Source organism: Balearica regulorum, chromosome Z, assembly GCF_011004875.1.
Source record: "Balearica regulorum gibbericeps isolate bBalReg1 chromosome Z, bBalReg1.pri, whole genome shotgun sequence".
Classification (NCBI taxonomy): domain Eukaryota; kingdom Metazoa; phylum Chordata; class Aves; order Gruiformes; family Gruidae; genus Balearica; species Balearica regulorum.
In genome coordinates, this window is record NC_046220.1 from 76,411,077 (window position 1) to 76,428,520 (window position 17,444).

General features: G+C 58.7%; 1 protein-coding gene across 5 annotated transcripts in view; it reads right to left on the reverse strand.

Moving 5' to 3' along the window:
* Positions 1 to 6,502: 6,502 nt before the first annotated feature.
* The window catches only part of IL11RA (interleukin 11 receptor subunit alpha), a 30,327-nt gene continuing 19,385 nt past the window's right edge, over positions 6,503 to 17,444 (reverse strand). For 3 of the 5 annotated variants that reach the window (XM_075740118.1, XM_075740120.1, XM_075740119.1), the window contains exons 2-13: positions 11,654 to 11,753; positions 11,249 to 11,309; positions 10,978 to 11,144; positions 10,698 to 10,812; positions 9,809 to 9,841; positions 9,277 to 9,440; positions 8,975 to 9,138; positions 8,718 to 8,859; positions 8,148 to 8,243; positions 7,845 to 8,016; positions 7,128 to 7,210; positions 6,503 to 7,036 (exon numbers count right to left, since the gene is read on the reverse strand). In XM_075740118.1, coding sequence (XP_075596233.1) covers positions 7,020 to 7,036; positions 7,128 to 7,210; positions 7,845 to 8,016; positions 8,148 to 8,243; positions 8,718 to 8,859; positions 8,975 to 9,138; positions 9,277 to 9,440; positions 9,809 to 9,841; positions 10,698 to 10,812; positions 10,978 to 11,144; positions 11,249 to 11,309; positions 11,654 to 11,753 — 1,314 coding nt within the window. In that variant the 3' untranslated portion in view covers positions 6,503 to 7,019. The remainder of the gene's footprint in view (positions 7,037 to 7,127; positions 7,211 to 7,844; positions 8,017 to 8,147; positions 8,244 to 8,717; positions 8,860 to 8,974; positions 9,139 to 9,276; positions 9,441 to 9,808; positions 9,842 to 10,697; positions 10,813 to 10,977; positions 11,145 to 11,248; positions 11,310 to 11,653; positions 11,754 to 17,444) is intronic. The other 2 variants (XM_075740122.1, XM_075740121.1) reach the window with 1 other exon arrangement.

Sequence of the window (17,444 nt, forward strand, 5' to 3'; positions counted from 1 at the left end):
AGAGTCCTGTTGGGGGACTCCAGGGAATGCTTCTAGCAGGATGATTTACTTCTCGTTCTGCAGTGCTGCGATGGAGATGGCTGCCCTAGCCACCTAGATTTTGTTTCAGAAAAAAAATCCTTCTCTTAAGAGACTGTCTTCTTCCCCCCAGGTGAAGCTACCTACATGGTGGCCTAGGGGGTCTGCGGGAAGATCTGTGTTCAGGATCTTTACCCTTGGCTGGTGCTGGGAGCTGCTGATCCCATAGCAGCTGGGGTCATACCCTTTCACAGACCCTCTCCTCCACACAGGACAGACACAGCTGAGATGACACACTTCTCTCTTGACATTGTCTAATTGGCTTGATTTGTCCGTATTAAACATTTACCATCCACAGTTAGCTCCTTCATTAGCTATGACACATCATGTTTAACCACCTACAATATTGCAGCAGTGCCAGAGCCAGCAGCAAACGCTCAGAAAACTTCTGCACAAGATTAATACAGAGACCATGAGAAAATCTGCAGGTGAATTCAAACAAGCATACACAAACCTGGAAATACATCTGAGCTGGCAGATCTTAAACATCCACGTGCACAGCCTTCGTCCCTCCATCCTCTATTTATACCCAGCATAATGGCTTTCCCATGGACCTGGAGGCTTGCAAGTAGGAATGAGCACACATTTGGCTTGCGAACCACAGTGTAATTAATTCCCAGCAAAGCTTCTGGGTTGCCCTTTGTGGCTGTGGAAATTCAAGGTGCTACCCAGGGTAAACTAGATACCTTTCCTGCACTCAGCCTCACCAGCACACGGCAAGGGATGGGTCTTCCAGAATTTGGAAAGAGCAAGCGGGAAAGGAAAACAATTTAAGAAATGACAGAAAAAAAGAAGGTGAGGAGCACGCCAGGGTCCCTGGCACCCCCAGACCTACTCCTGAGCAGTGTCAGGCCTTTCGCCCCCGGGGCTTCGCCCTGAGGGTTTTCTCAGCCTCCTCTCCAAGGGGAGGCACGTACTTCCTCAAAAGGCTGTTTTGAAGGCAATGCTTGCCATCTAGTGGGAAAATAGGGTCTGGGCAGTCCTCTTGCCTGCAGAAGGATGGGGCTTGGGGTTGTTTTGGCAGGAGTTGGGGGCCATGCTTCACCTGGCCCATAGCTGGGTAGCAGCTTCCAGCCCCAGCGGGGAGCTCCGAGGAGGAGGGAAATTCGGAGTGGTGGTGCTGGCTCAGCTTTCTGCAGGCAGCTCCTCGCAGCCAGCCATGGGTGCCTGCCTGAGTGTGGATCCCCAGCCCAAGCCCTTGGAGTGGTCCCTGTCTGAGCTGGTGCCCAGCATAAATGGGGAGATGAAAGAAGTGCTCTGGAGTAGGTGAGAAAGCACCATGTCCTGGAAGAATGGTGCCTTCCAGGCCAGCATCCCCCTCAGGATCAGTGCCCTTCCAGGTCAGTATACCCCTGGGGATTGGTGCCTTCCAGGCTGGCATCCCCAGCATTCCCCTGGCAATCAGCACCCTTCCAGGTCAGCACCTTCCCAAGTATTGCTGCCTTCCAGGTCAGCATCCTCCTGATGATCAGTGCTTTCCAGGTCATCATTCCCCTGGGGATCAGTGCCTTCCAGGTCAGCAGAGGCTCCCAGGGATCAGTCAACATCCTCCAGGAGATCCCAGGTGTAGACATGGACCTGGCGCTTTTAGCACCCTACCACCTCTAGCTCCATCAGCACAGAGGTGACTATACCAGTGCTCAGCATGTATGTGGAGCTCAGCTGCTGCCATGTCTGGTGGATCTCACAGCGTGGAGCAAAGGTTGCCTGTATGCTGGGAGGGCCTTGTGTATTGTAACCCTGCAAAGCCATGTGGGACTCCCAGAGTCACGTTTAACTCTGGCCCGTCATTTTCAGGACGCACAGAAAGGCCCTGCTGCACAGGGCTGTCTGCCCACCACCTGCTGCGTGCAGTCCTGGAAACCTGGGGAGCACTGGAGTCCCCCAGCTAGGTGAGGACCTCCTGCATAGGGTTGGGCCATGACCTCTCTTTGCTTGGTCTGACCCTGCAGACAAAGCAGCTGATGTGGCAGTGGATGCAGGAGACCACAGGGTGCAGCTGGGAGGAGAACAGGTAGGGAGGCTCCCTGTCCCTCCCCAGCAAAACTCCTAAAGTGTGTCCTGCTCTGTTTCAGTCCCTGCAGCTCTGGAGGCAGCTGGAGAAGATGGAATTTCTGCCACGAGGAAGGGAGATCATCTCCTCTGAGCAAGAGACATGGCAGTATCATGTCATGAGATACGATCCTCATGATGCACAGCAGAGAAGATGTGTGCATGAGGAATATGCAGTGGGCTCTGCTGTGAAAAGTGATATGACTGCATGTGTCCCCCAGTGCCACCACACTTCATGGCAGGCACATGAAACACTGGGAACTCTTGGCTGGACAACAGGACTGTTTTCAGTGCAAAAAAAAGCTGGCAGAAAAGTTCTGGCTCAGTCAGCTCATCCAAAAAGCTGCAGCTGCTTTGAGGAGGGAGCAGCCATTTCCTGAGAGCACCACGAGCAGCAGTACTTGGGTACAGCTAAGTTGCTGGCTTTTGCCTCCCAGCATCTCTGCAGCCATGTGCTTGGTGTTTCCCGGCTGTGAAAGAGCAAAAGCATCCTGGAGGCAGGGAAGGGGCCAGCCCATGGAAGCAAAGAAAGAAACAACCCCTTCCTGCAGGGAGAAGCCTACAATGGGGCAGCAAGAAGAGATGTCTCAGCCCTCTCCTCCCTCCACATCTGTTTGGGTGGCAGCACATCTGGCCTGGCAGGTGATTTCTCCCCTTCTCTCTTTCAGGAAAGAGCAGATGATGGGCAAGGAGTTTGCAGGCCTGCGGCAGCTAGAAAGGGAGGCAGATGAAGAAGAGGGAGTATAGGTGATCTCAGGGATCTCCAGCAGGCTGGGTGCTTGGACCCTCTAGAAAGACCCCAGGCAGAGGTATCCCAAATGCAGGTGAGATGAAAGCTATGGCCATGGTGAATGCTCAGCACTGGGTTTTTTAAAGCATTTGTGTTTGGATTCAATATGTTCCCTGGGCAGGGTCCCCTCTGCTCCTCCACTTCCAATGTCTGGACAGTGTGAGATGGAAGCGGGTCCTGAGGGCGATGTAATCCCTCTGCAGATGCCCCACACTCTCCTCTGACACTCTTCGGACCTGCACTAGTAACAATTCGGGCTCTGTCTCCTCATGTCAGCTGTGACTTCCCAGGGGACCAGGTGCATGGGTGACACATGGGACTTGTTCCCAAACACTGTCCTTGCTCTGCCCATGGGCCTCCCTTTGCCAGACTTATGCATTTGGCCTCCCAGCCGTCTTCACAGGTCATCACCTGCACAACGAGCATCTTTGATGCTTAGGATGGTATTTCAGTGTCCAAACCACCTATCCACCCATACATCCACACATCCATCCCTCCCTCCCTCTGCCAACTGATCCATGCATCCATCTACACATCTGCATGGCTCCTTCCCTCAATCCATGCATTCTTCCCTCCCTGCTGAACCACTGACTGTATACATACCCTTTCCTTTCTCCCTCACCTCATCACATACATATATGTTTCATGGTCCTATGGCTTCCATGATCTGCAGGAGCTTCTTTTACTTCTTTCCTTGGCTCAGGATGTGGTGAAGGAAGCAGGAGCAGCCATGAGAGGTAAGTTGAGACTGTTTTTCTTCACAGTCCTGTGCAATCCGCCTCCTCCCCTGCAAAATGCGGGCTGATCCTGGCAGCGAGGCAGGGAGAGGAGGAGGCTAGGCCTGAGGGCCAGCCCAGATATTTGGCAGGGCTGGTGGCAGTCAAGCAGCCCAGGCACCGCTGCACAAACATCTACAACCAGTGCCATGCTGCAAAGGCTTTTGCCCAGGCTATCACTTTCCCAAACGAGCTCTGCACACAGCTGGGTAGCTGGTGCACCTCAGTCCCTGCCCAAGACATGCACTGGATGGAGACACGGACATGGACCTTTCTGCATCTCAGTGCTGCAGACCTTCCCTGGCATGTAGCATTGCCTGCTGGAAATTTTGCACCCCCAGCAGGACCCAGGCCATGTTCTCCTGCATTTTTCTCCTGTTGGGCTTGGGCTGGTCCCTGTCCCACGCCAGGGAGCTGGACCCATCCCTGCTCCTTGTGGATACAGCCCACAGGCTGTTTTGACCTGGCACAGCCTCAGCATCCCCAGGCCTGGCTTGTACCAGCTCCCCCAGCGATCTTGGCACAGCACGTGCCCTAAGGAGGGTGCAATACAGCAGCAAGGCAAGTTTAGAAGTGCTTCTGCCTACTCCAGGCAGGGTGCGTCCAGGCAGGGCTCCAGCCTGCAGCAGGAAGCCTCCTGCTCACTCAGCGGCTGCGCAAGCCACCGAAGAGCCTGAGCCCTGGAGGAAGTGCCCTGGCCCCGCGGTGGGACAGGGAGGTGCCGGCACTGGGACTGCTCTCATGGTCCCTTCCTGTTTTTCTTCTCCACGGCTTGAAGGCAAAGTTGACTTTGGCATCTGGAGCCCTCTCCTTTATTCCAGATTGCTGTTCACCCCAGCCCTTCCCTTGCATCTTCACTGGTCCAGTGGAAAGCCCTGTTTGCCCATGTCCAGCGCCAGGGCATCCTCCCCCGGGGCAGCTGGACATTCAGCACCCAGCACCAAGCATCTTTAGCTCCCCATGCACTGGGCTTGATGCTTCTTTGAAGTCCCCGCTGCCCATATGTCACATCTACGGGCTTTTGGGCAGGGTGCTGAACCACAGCGTATCCCAGCAGGCAGCCGTGGTGCGAGCAGGCAGAACTCCATGGCAGCATGCAGAGCTCTTGCCTGCTCTTGGTATCTCTAGCTGCCACATGGGTGGCAAGTTCCCCCTCTAAAGCTTCCATCAGAGAGGAAAGGGGCCACCCTCCAGGGCCAAGGGCAGCAGGATGCAGTGATGAGGACCAGATGTGCATATCCTGCCCTCAAGCTGCCGTGGTCACCAGAACTGGGCATCCCCACCGCTTGGCCAGGCAAGCCCCAGCTAAGGAATGGGACAGAGGGCTTGACACATGGGGACAGCAGAGCTGTGGGTCCCCTCTGCCTGTCATTTCTCATCTACCCACCTGAGTTTGCCTGCACTGTGGATGTGTGAGGCTCTGGTGGTCTCTGCTTCCCACAGCCAGCAGCACCCCCCTTTTATTTGGAGCATGCCTGGACTTTCTGGAGTTTATAAGCAGACAGGATACAAGGGGTCAGAGCTACCGACTCACGGTCTCTCCCATTTTCTGGCCCTTGTGTTCCTGCATCTCGAGCAGGTGTCTGCCTCTAAACCAGCACCAGCTGCTGGGAAACCACTGAGCTACTTGCAAATGCTGGAGCCATGGCTATGGCATGGATATCACCTGTGTTCAACAGCATCCTGTGGGCAACCACAGCCCTGATCCCCTTCAAAGTGGCAGGGGAGTGGGACCTGGTGGTGATAAGAACAGATGTCCCAGCAGAAAGGGCTGCTCATGCCATCCATGCTGGGGACCGAGGGGAGACAAGGGTGACCATGACATATCAGAGGGAGTGCTGGCTGGGTTGGATGCTGAGGACCAGAGTCCAGCAGAAGGTGATGGCAGAGTAAAACAGCTGGAGCTGGCACGTTCTGGGATGCACCTGGGAGAAGGGATGTGGCCATCAGGCCCAGAAGCCCAGGCAGGATCTGGCCCTTTAAACCTTCCCAGCCTGGCGATCTGCCTTACTTGCTCCACGGAGAGCCCGGCTCCTGTCCAAGCATAGTGCCACCCCAGTGGCACACCATAGATGGAGGGCTGACCCCACCTCCCCCACGCAGGCTGAGTGCGCTCCCCAGGGGCAGTGAGAGGCTGGGACCCCACGTAGCCAAGCACCGGCTCAGGCAGCCCCCAAGCCCCTGCACACGGGGCGGGAGTGCAGGGGCACCCTGCAAGGACAGAGGGGTCTGTGGGCACAAAGCCATTGCAAAAGCTCCAGCCTCACCCTGATTCCCTCTAACCCAGTCCCCACGAGGACCCTTTCAGGACGTCTCCCCCGCTCCAGGCTCCCTCTGCACCCCGGGTTCAAGCGCAGCCCCGGGGCCCAGCCGGGAGTGACACATGTCCCTGGCAGAGCGGGCGCAGGGACCCACCCCGTGCTGGTTCTGCGCGCCATGCTCCCCGCACCGCCGCTGCCTGAATTTCCACCCAGCCCCATCTGGATCTCATCGGACTGCTGGCGCTGAGCACCAGGATCGGGAGGTGCCAACACATGGAAGCCATTAGAGGGGCGAGGTTGAGGCACGGGGAGGGGGCCACATGCCGAGCAAAGGGGGCTGTGCAGAGGGTCCTGTTCCTACTGCCGGGCTGGTGAGGACAGGGGTCTCTCTCAGCCCCTCCAGGCTCCTGGGGAGGGGGCTGACCTGTTCGGGGCCTAGCCCTGCTGCCCGTGCAACTCCCGCGAGGATTGTCCCCAAGCTGGCATCCCACCCATGCCACCCACCTCTCCCCCTCTCCCCTGGCCCAGAACCATCTCCAACAGGGTCTTGCCTGGGCAGTGCCAATGCTACCCCCTTTATTGGCAACACTGCTCCGTCCAGCCACAGCACAGGGTCGAGGGGCAGAGGGACAGGGGGGGTCCCTTCTGCCTGCTGGCGGCTGGTGGGGCGATGACGGGCAGGGCTCAGCACCCTGTGCTCACTGATGCCCGGCACCCCTGGGAGCCTGCACCCATGGTTCCCCTCAACACTAGGCAGTGAAGTGGGGCTGGCTCAGCATCTCATCCCCATATGTTCAGCAGCAGCTGGTAGTAGGGCTGGCCCATCGCCCTGAGTCCAAGGTGCCTCTGGCCGACTCCTGGCAGGCACAGGCAGCCCAAAGCTCCCGGGAGCAGATCCTCTCTCCCTTGGGTCCATCCTCCACCCCCAGGGTGACGGGGGGTCCGGCAATGTCCATGGCCGCGGGGTGACCCAGGAGGCGTGGGGTCCTTGGGGGCCAGCAGTGGCATCAAGTCCCACGCATGGGCAAGCGAGTGCAGGGAGTGGGGGTCGGCCAGGGCTCACTACAGGATCTGGGCCTCTGCCGAGAGAGAGAGCAGGAGGTCAGAGGGGGCACTGATCTGGCCCTGCTCTGCACCCCCCACCACCACTCCACCTCCATCCCGACTCACTTGGCAGCGCCTTCAAGTGGGTGGCAGCAACCAAGAAGTTGTGGGGTTTGGTCTCGTCCTTGCCATGTTTCCTCACCCGGAGCCTGGAGACAAAAGCAGCAGTGGCTGAGGATCCGGAGCTGCCCTCCATGGGCACCAGGACTGCCCGCATCCTCAGTGATCCTGCTCTGCATCCCCAGCCAGCTGTGCCTGGCTGTGCCCAACCGTTCCAGTGGGTCAGCTCCAGGGACACAGCAGGGAGAGCCCAGCAGTGGTGGGACGAGATGGGACTTGGGGATAGGGCCAGTGGGCAGTGCCTGGGGACAGGAGTACCAGGCGATGAAGGCATATGGAGGGGTCTCTGTGCTGACTCTGGAGCATTGGAGTTCCCAGCAAGGCTAGAGGCTTTGCGGGGTGTGTTAGTAGCAGCAGCATCTTTGGGTGAATACAGAGAAAGGTGCCATGGATGTAGGCTCATCTGAAAGACCCTAGGCAGGCTGGGCAGTGCCATGGCTGGTAGGGTGTGCTGGGAAAAGCCAGTGATGTGGGGGGGGCCTGCCCTGTCAAGAGGCAAGGGGAGATTGAACCACCTTATGGGCTGGCATCAAGTCTGTTTGGCCAGGGACCCCCCGAGCAGGGCCAGGGAGCACATGGGGCACCTCATGCTGCAGGTTTGGGGGCCAGAGTGGGATGGGGACAGCGATCACACAGACCCCTGCCTCGTAAAACCCAACCTACCAGATGAGGATGGTGATGACGAGAACAGCAGCCAGAACGAAGAAGGCGAAGATCCCGAGGGACACCAGAATGGCCATCTTCTCCAGGGGGTCGCTGCGGTCTGGGACAGAGAAACTGTCACGGCCAAGGGATGCCACAGCCCCTGGCATCCAGGGGACCCTATTGCAAGCTCCTGGACACCCCAGTCATGTATGGTCATGGGACAAAAGACCCTTCCCGTTACTCTCAGCCACATGTGTGCCTAGGCAGGCACCTGCCTGTCGGCAGTCCCCACTCCTGCCCGCCACCCTCAGCTGTACTCACTGATGGGCTCAGGGTTGGGAGCCTGGGAGGGCTCCTCGGCCAGGCTCTCCAGGCTGGTGTCTGTAGTGGTTTCTTCACTTGCCGCAGTGGCCAGGTCTGGAAGGACAGAGGGAGTGGGAAACACCAAAAAGCATGGGCAGTACCCCAGGGACCCACAGAGAGAGGAGCAAAGAAGGGTGCCCTTTTGCCCCAAGGGTCCCATGAGCCCAAGGGTGCCCCGGCATGCTAGTGGGCTCTGGGAGCCCTGCTCTGCCCCAGGGTTGGGTGGGGGGGGGCATCCCCAAATGGCAGCAGCATGGCTGCAGCCTGCTGTGGGGCTGGGAGATGTTTTGTCCCTTCGCAGCTGTGCCTTCCACCATAGTGCCAGTTTTTGGATGGTGCTCGGGACTAGCTTTTTGGATCAATTTTAAAGGACCCCAGGAGCTGGGACTTGCTCTGGGTGATATTTGGGGGAATGGGTGCCATGGGGAAGGAGCTAGAGACGGGCAGCCCAGGGTGCTGGAAAGTCTTTGGGGAGGGATGGCACAAGTTGGTAGGGCTGCTGGGGGCTGCAGCCTGTCCCTCTCGCACCTCTGACCGGCGTGGCCCGGGCCTCGGCGCTCCACTCGCTCCAGTTCCCCGCATCCAGGAAATCTTTGGCGCTGACTTGGACCACGTGCTCCAGCCCAGCGAAGGCATCTGTGATCACCTCGGACAGATTCACTGTCTCCACCTGCGCCGGGCAGAGGGGACCTGTGAGGCAGGCAGGGGCACCCCTCGCTGCCCTCCCTGGCCCTGTGCCCACCCTGCTCTCATGCCAGCTTTGCCTTTCCTTGCCCACCACTTACCACGGACCAGGAGCGGTGGATGATGGGCCGGTACTGGAGCCGAAACCTGAGCTGGAAGTGGGGTTCCTTGGGCCAGGAGGAGGGGTACTTCCAGCTCACGTGGAGCCGCCGTGGGGCCAGGGGGATGGGCTCCACCACCAAGCCTTCTGGAGGGTCTGGCTTAACTGTGTGTGAGAGGACAGGGAGCCTTTGTCACACCAGACTGCCATGCAGAAGGGTGTTGGGCTCCCTGCTGCCAGGGGGCTGGATGCCTGGGGGATGGACGGACACTGGGACAGACAGACGGATGGATGAGGACTCACTGATGGCCTGCATGGTGACATCGAGGAGGCGGAAGCTGGAGCCCAGGGGGTTCACCTCGGTGATGTTCAGGCGGTAGGAGCTCCAGAACTCTGATCCGTGGACGGTGCAGGTGCCGGGGTGGTATGGATCCTGCAGGCATGGCCCCACATGCCCATTCTTGTTCCTACAGACGGGCAGGCAGGGTGGTGACATGTCCCCCCCCCGCCCACCATGCATAGTTTGCCGGTGCTACCAAAGTGGTGGCATGTGAGGAGACCCCCACGCAAAGAGCCCAGTGGAGGAGGCAGCCCCCATTACAGCCCAGGCAGGATCCGGCAGCTGCACTCACCTCTCTAGACCCCAGCACATCCCTCAGAGTGACTGAAGTGCCCCCCATCTCAGCCCCACAGTCCCTCCTGGGAAGGTCCCTCCCCTGGGGCAATCACTTCTCCCAGGGGCCCAGGCTTAGGGACTCTGCTGAGGACAGTGACAGAGCCTTTGGGACGGGGGCTAGTTCCCAGGGAGCAGCACCGGGGTGGGAGTCAGTCCTACCTCCGCTTCTCTTCGCCTGTCAGCGATTTCTTCCTGCCGTGGAGAGAGATGGGAACACAGATGGTGAGGACGAGGGGACAGCATGAAGCCAACCCCACTGTGACCCAGAGGAGGGACAGGGGTCCCTGCACTGCAGAGCAGCCCCCCATTCCCACACTGATGCACAGATGTGACACTGCACAGAGGATGGAGCTAATGCCATGCCCAGCCCTGCTGGCGAGCAGTCTGGCAGCAGAAGCTGGGAGTCTCATGGGAACAAGACAGCGGCGTGCCCAGGAGGGTCCTCCCCAGAGGACCTCCCTTGCCCACCCAGGGTTCATCATGCAGCAGCAGCAAAGGCACAGGGACGCTGATAAAAGCTCCCAGCAGATGGCTTCGCCTTCGCCCTACAGCCCCCAAAGCCCCCTGCTTCCCACAGAGCCCCCTTCCCACAGAGCCCCCCACCCACCGCTCCTCCAGCTTTCAGCAGTGCTGTGCTTTATGAGCTCCGCCTGACTTCAAAGCAGCCCGCTAATTTGGTATGCTGGGATAATTAGAAGCAGCGATGCTGCTGGAGCTCCTTTCATCCTGAAGCATGCTGAAGTGCTCAGCGGCTTGCAGATGACCTGCTTCTCTTTTGTAGCCCCTCTGGTGCTGGCAGAGCCATCAGCAGGGAGGGACCCTGCCTGTGCCAGCCCCCCCAACACTGCTGGGGGGCCCCCCTCAGAGCAAGCAAATGCTTGGTGCAGTGCTCACCCCAAAACATGACCTGCTCTGGGGTGCAGCCTGGCCCTTGGGGTAGGGCCAGAGCATGGGTCAGATGGCCAGCAGGATATGGTAGTTAGCCTTGGCCAGGACCCAGGGCTCACCCTGTAAACCCCACAGCCTGTGCCCTGTAGGGATACATCACCTGTAGGTGGTGATGTATCTGGTGGGGAGGAAGGTCTCCACGCTGGAGGTCCAGGAGCAGGAGAAGTTCTCATAGTCAGATGCTCTGCAGGACACAAAGGGGACCCCTGGCAGGTCTGGGGTCCAGGGGAAGTGACCATCAGTGAGGCATGCAGGGCCACAGCCCAGCCAGCACACAGGGACCCCTGTATCACTGCGAAGTCCCCTCTTTGGGGCACCACTGGCCCATCCCGGTGGGGTTGCACACCCCCCATACCCCAGCCCACAGACATGCTACTCACACCCCAGCCGCAGGGTCACGGCGTGCAGGAGGCCACCATCCTCGCCATGGCAGCTGTAGGTCCCCGCAGCGGCCAGGCTGGCGTGTGGCAACACCAGGGCTCCCTGACGGATGGCCGAGCCCTCCGGCAATGCCGCAGCACCTGCCCGTCTCCATTGCACCAGCGAGCTGGGGAGGAGAGACCGGGCACGCTGCGTTAGAGGATTGGGACTGCGAGGTCATCCCAGGTCTATGCTGTAAACCATCCCCCAGTGTGCACAGAAAACACCTACCTGGCACGGGAACCGGCACACGACAGGGTTACATCTGTCCCCACCTGTCCATACTGCACACCTGGAGGGACACACACATCCTTGGATGGGTGCTAGCACCCTGTGCCACCCCATGCCAGGGCTGTACCCCCCCTGGAAAGCTGGGCACTGGCCATAGGGTCTTGCTTCATGCAGGTACCGCCATGGGGGACTGGGAAGGACTGGTCCCAGATGGAGCTGGGCAATGGGCAGCTGGGGGGGTGGGGTGGGGGGGCGCTGGCCAGAGGACACCAATTGCCGTGGGGCTGTGTTCATGTACACCCTGATTTTGGTAGGTCTGTGCCTGCCTGGGAGGAATGGGGTGTCCCTGGGGCCCTCATGCCTGGGATGTGGGGGCTGCGTGGGGGGGATTTGAGGGGGACTCACCTTCTTCTCCCCAGCCCTCGGGGACAGCGAGGGAGGCTGACGCAAGGGCTGCTGCGAGGAAGACCATCACCCTGTCCAGGCCTGGGATGGGACTGTGCATCTAGAGGAGGCAGAGTGCGGAGGGAGAAGGTGTTATCCCCTGCAATGGGGCAGCCAGCAGGGTCCGCAGCCCAGAGCATCCCTGCAGGACCATGGACCCCACATCTCCCCCTTGTCTCATCCCATCCTGCTGGGGACAGCACAGGGACCGTACCACTGGGACCCCAGCTGGGGCAGCTGGCGGGGTCTGTGCCACCGTCACGGCCAGCCCCCGGCTGCTGAGGAGTCCCCATGCCTGCAGGGGGGACACAAAGGGCAAACATTGACCAGGAGCTTGGGGCTGTGTGGGTTGGTGGGATTAAGGGCTCTTTGCCATTGCAGTCCTGTGCCAGGAGACCTGGCTGGCTCCCAGTCCCTGGGTGGTCCAGAGACCTGTGCTGGTGCAGCTGGAGCAGGAAGGGACCAGAAATTCTGGCCTGTTTTTATGTGGCAGGAGACAGCAATTCAATCTGACAGACTCACACAGCCAGGGCAGCAAGTCTGTGAGAGCTCATACTGTACTGAGAGCGGGGCTGGCTGGGGGTCCCATATCAGTGCCCATCCCTGCACCGCTGCAGGGCTGGTCTGTGCAGGTCTGTGCCCTTCTGGGCCATTTGGGGTCTCTGGGCCCAGGGAGCATGGCCCTGAAATCCCTTCCTCCCACTCAGAGACCACCAGCGAGTGGGATGCTGAAGAAGGGATGTGCACCCAGTTCTCCATGGGTCCACCCCAGCCACAGACCTGGGTCTCTCCACCCAGCTAGCATCTCCCTGTCCATCCCAACCAGCATCACCCTGAGATGTCCAATCCAGACTGCATTGTTCTGCATATATCAGCCAGTGTCACCCTGTTTGTCCAGACAGCATCACCCTGTCCACCCCAGCCAGCATTGCCACAAGATGCCCATCCCAGCCAGCATCACCTTGTCTGTGCCAGCCAGCATCACCCCAAGGTGTCCATCCCAGCTTACGTTGTTCTGCACATAACAGCCACTGTCACCCTGTCCTTCCATCCAGCACCACCCTGTCCACACCAGCCAGTGTCACCCTGTCCATCCCAGCCAGCATCACCCTGTTTGTGCCAGCCAGCATCACCCCAGGACCAGCATCCTGGCCAGCAACACACCATCCCTAACAGCAGCGTCACACTGTTGCTATCAGCCAGGCACAGACAGAAGAATAATTTCTCCCTAGAAGACCCCCCCTGCCCACCTCTCACAAACAGGCAGGCCTGTTTATTCACACCCATATTGTCAGGCTCTGCTCCCGACTGCAGGCAGGCAGGGGCTGAGGGCACAGGAGGCAGTGAGCTCCCTGCGCAGGCTGCAGCTCATGGGTGTAAATCCACATCCCCCTGAGACTCCTGGGTTCAACAGCTGGGGGGTGGATGCTCAGGGCAGGGATGCTCCAGCCCTGGAAAGGTACCCTAGAGCAGCTGCCAGTTCTCCTGTGGGCAGGTGCCCATGGCCACACACCAAACTGTGTGGCGAAGGAAACAAGAACTACAAGGCAATGTGCTGCAACCCAGCAAGTGGAGGGGAAAAGCTGTGTGGCAACCCACATCAGCCCTGTCCTGAACAGGCCAGGCAGCCTCAAACGCAAGCCCCAAATGTAGATAATTTCATGAGACTGTCATAAGCTTTTCCTACTAAACCACTCGTAGAAACGTTCCCAAGAAACATCAGTTAAAAGGTCTCTGCCAAAACTATGCTGGTAAGTAACTGGGAACATTCAGACTGAAAGTAAAATATTTTGGTGATGGAAAAAAAAAAAAAGACTTAAAATACACTTGAAAGTAGCAACCAAAAATAACTCCAAACACCATGTGGAGCCGAGTTAGGGGGATGATGCTGAGGAAGGGGTGTCAGGGAGAAGGGAGAGTGTGTTTGTGTGGAGAGAAAGAAATAGTTTTAAATTAAAATAATTTCGTCTCCTACCTGCCCTGCGTTTTCATACAAACACTGCAGAGGGTAAAGGCAGAGCTGCTGCACCCACCGTCCACTATGCCCCTCTGTGGCAGGGGGATATGCTCTGGGTGCTGGCTCACTGCTGATATGAGTTTACCAGGTTTCAGTGTCACTGAGTACTTCAAGACCAGCCTGGAAAAATGACCCTACAGTTGTGATGCTAACAGGCATCTTTCCCCACACAGACAAGGAAGAGGTAGGGGTATGGCATGATTTGCAGCCAGCCACTGCTAATGTCCCTAGGGATGGCACAAGCCCTGCCCAGCCCGCCTGGCTGCGGGTGCTATTGCCAACAGACCCAGAGGCGCCCCAGACCCCTACATGGTGGCAGAGGGCATCTCTGCAGACCCCGTTCCCAGCTGCATCCCAACCCCTGATCTCCATGGTGTCTCTCCAGTGGTCCCCACCACTCACCCTGAGGGCTATCCTGCACCCTCCCACCCTTCAGCATCCTCCTTCTCGAGGTCCCTCAGTGCTCCCCATCCTCAACCCAGCACCCCGTAAGCTCCCCTGCCTTGGATGGGCTCCGCTGGACAGCTGCCCACCCCTGTGAGCACTGCACGGGGGAAGGCACCACCGAGATCTCCCCAGACGCACACATTGGCTTAGTAAATGACCCGCCTGAGCATTGCCAAAACCTAGCCATGACCAAGCACCACCGCAGAGAAAAGAAACAGGGCAAGCTCTTCCTCGCCTGCCCAAAGGCCACAAACAAAAGGGGAAGGAGCCGCAGAGCTGGGGAAGACCCGGAGCCCTCGCCTGCTCTGGGTGCGGCGGCGTGGCAGGGAGCCATGAGCTCTGGGCCAGGCAGAGCTGCAAAACAGCCTGCCCAGAGAGGATCCCCTTACTTTTTGCAATTGAACTCCCTTGCTGAGGGGAAAACAGGCATGCAAATGAATGCACACACACGTGCATTGCCAGGCCATCTTCCTTAGCAGCTCTGGACTCCCACGGATGGACACCCAGGCAGAGAAAGCATCCCTCTATGCTTGCACCGGCAGTGACACATCCCAGGGACAGGGAGTCCCAGCACAGTGGTCATGGAGCCGAGCCGGGACAGAGGGAACAATCAGAGCTTTTCTTCCTTCCTGCATGCTAATCCTGGCCCAAGAGGCGTCTGCTGCCCGCCCGGGGCTGGGTGACCTCCCGCGGTCACGGCCCGGACACAGGGACCTAGCCCAGCCTGGGCCTGTGGCTTGGCCCCGGCAGGGAGGGCAGCAGTGCCGGGCTCTGCTCCCTCGGCATGGGATGTTCTTGTCACCGGCACAGCCAGGGTGACCAGGGTGTGCATGTCATCCGTGGATGTGAGGCAGAAACACAAAGTGCCACTCATCACCCTGTACTGCCCCTGCTGTCCTGCTGGGCATCATTCGAGATCGTCCACGAGTTTTTGGGGACCTGCGGGGAGAAATCCTGCTATGAGCCCCTTCCTGCACCCAAACTGAAACACGGCAAGTCAAAACATCCTCCAAAATCAGAGTCATGTGCACCAGCACCAACGCCCACCCGGGGTGTGACAGTCCCCCTGGCACAGCAGCTCTGTGCCATGCCCTGTCGTGGCCTGGCAAAGCTTGGCGCAGATTCCTGGGGGAGGCTAACTTTCCATTGCACTCGTTGCTTTGAAAGGCAGTGGGTTTTGGTTGGGTTTTTCTTGGTTTTTTTTTTTTTTTTTTTTGCTTTGCTTCATTTGAAGTCACTCTTCAAAGAGAATGAGCCGCATGCAGAGCCAGGGGGGGTGGTGGTGGGGACACAAGCAGATGATGTTGTGCTGCTGGGCTGAAGATGGCAGTGGGGAGACACAGGATGCTCCCCACCAAGCACAGAAAACTGGGATGGCTCCTAACCTCTCCCTGGGCTGGTCCAGAGCAGCATCACTGCAATGGAGATGTGGCAACTTACCCGAGAGCATTTGGCAGCTCTGCCCACTGCATGCTCGGCCCTGCCGGAGACGCCCACCTGCAAAAAGCCACTCTGCAATGGGTGATGCCTGATGCTGGCCAGCTCCAACACCCTGGAGATGGCATCACGCTGCACTCCTGCCCCTCAGCTGGGGGAGCATCCCTGGCCCCGCACCCCAGATCTTCATCTCTGCCAGCGTCCACTGCGGGAAACCTCTCCCGTGGCCAAAGGCAGCAGTGTTTAGAAGCTGTAAAAATTTCCCTTTTCCTGCTGTCCCATGGGGTGGGGAGCACAGCACCCTGCTAAGCACCCCTCCTCCTGGTAGCCCTGCAGAAGTGCCATGCCCTGCTCTGAGGAGCCATGACATAGCCTGAGCCCATCCACGTGGCTGCTGATCTGCCCAGAGACACGGCAGCATCCCACCCCTGCAGCATCGGTGACCTCCATCATCGCTGCATCAACATGCAACCTGTCACCCACCCCGGGCACTGCGGCATTGATGCTCCCTGAGGCCAAGGGGAGAGCCTGGTGTCTTGGGGACCTCAAAAAGTGCTGCTTTCCTCTGCACCCCTTTGGTGCGGTGCTGAGCACCCATGGGCCCCCATGCCTGCTAGGGGGGCACCACACCAGGCTGAGCTGAGCTTGCACACACACATGCAGACCTGCACCCAGCGCAACCCCAGCAACCTGCTGCTGGAATTACCCCTGTTAAAACAGCAGAACTAATTGCAGCCTTTACCTGTGAGGCCAGTGCAGTCCAATAAGCCCCGAGCCCCTGAATGTGGGGTTAAACCCAGTACAGTCCCAATACGGAGCTTAACTCGGTGCAGCCCACACATGGGATTATACCCCACACAGCCCAGGAGCAGGATTAAATCTCGCTCAACCCAGGAATGGGATTAAACCCAATTTATCCCAGGAGTGGGATTACATGTAGCACAGTCCAAATTTGGGGTTAAATCCAGTGCAGCCCAAATGTGTGGTTAAATCCAACTCAGCCCAGGATTGGGGTTAAACCTAGCTCAGCCAAAACGTGGGGTTAACCCCAGCCCAGTACAAACATGGAGTTACGCAGTCCAAATGTGGGGCTGAACCCAATGCAGCCCAGAAGTGGGGTTAACCCCAGCTCATCTTAAATACAGGGTTTACTCCTGTGCTGCCCAGGGAACCAGTTCATCTCCACAGCCAGGCACAAGGCACGCCCCCATCCAACCCAGACCAATTCCCCCCCATGACATCCGCTAGCAATGCCTTGCTGGCCAAAGCCCTGCCAGTGTCCAAACCCAAGCCCAAACCCCCCATAACCCAAGGGTCACCTCTCTCCTCCGTGGGGCCGACAGCTGCTAGCAGGACCCGGTGCTGGGGGGTCGGGGGGCCACCACACACCTCAGCATGCTGGCAGCTTTGTGGTCAGTCTCTGCTCTTACGCTGGCTGGGAAACTCCCACCCCAACGCCCCGATTTCCGCCCTCCCCTGCTCCATCCCATGGGAAGGAGAAGTCGCTGGCTCCCGGTTGTAACCGGAGGCATTGGCAAAGGCCAAAACAGCGAGAGCTCTGTTGGCAGCCAGCAGCTCCGACGCCACGCCAGCTGGCAGTGTTGTATTTGGAGAGGGGAAAGAAGGGGTGCCCCCCTCTCCGTCCCCATCTCCACGCTCCCCCCGAAGCCATGTGCCAGAGACATTCATAAAAATAATCTCCTGGTGCTGGTGGGCTTCTTTACAGCCGGGAGATTATTTTTAGGATGGAGGGATGGAGTCGGGGGGGGGCTGTGTCCCCACTGTCCTTGGCACAAGGTCGTGGGATGGGGAGGGGCATGGTGCTGGATCCGGGGACACGGGTGGGACCCG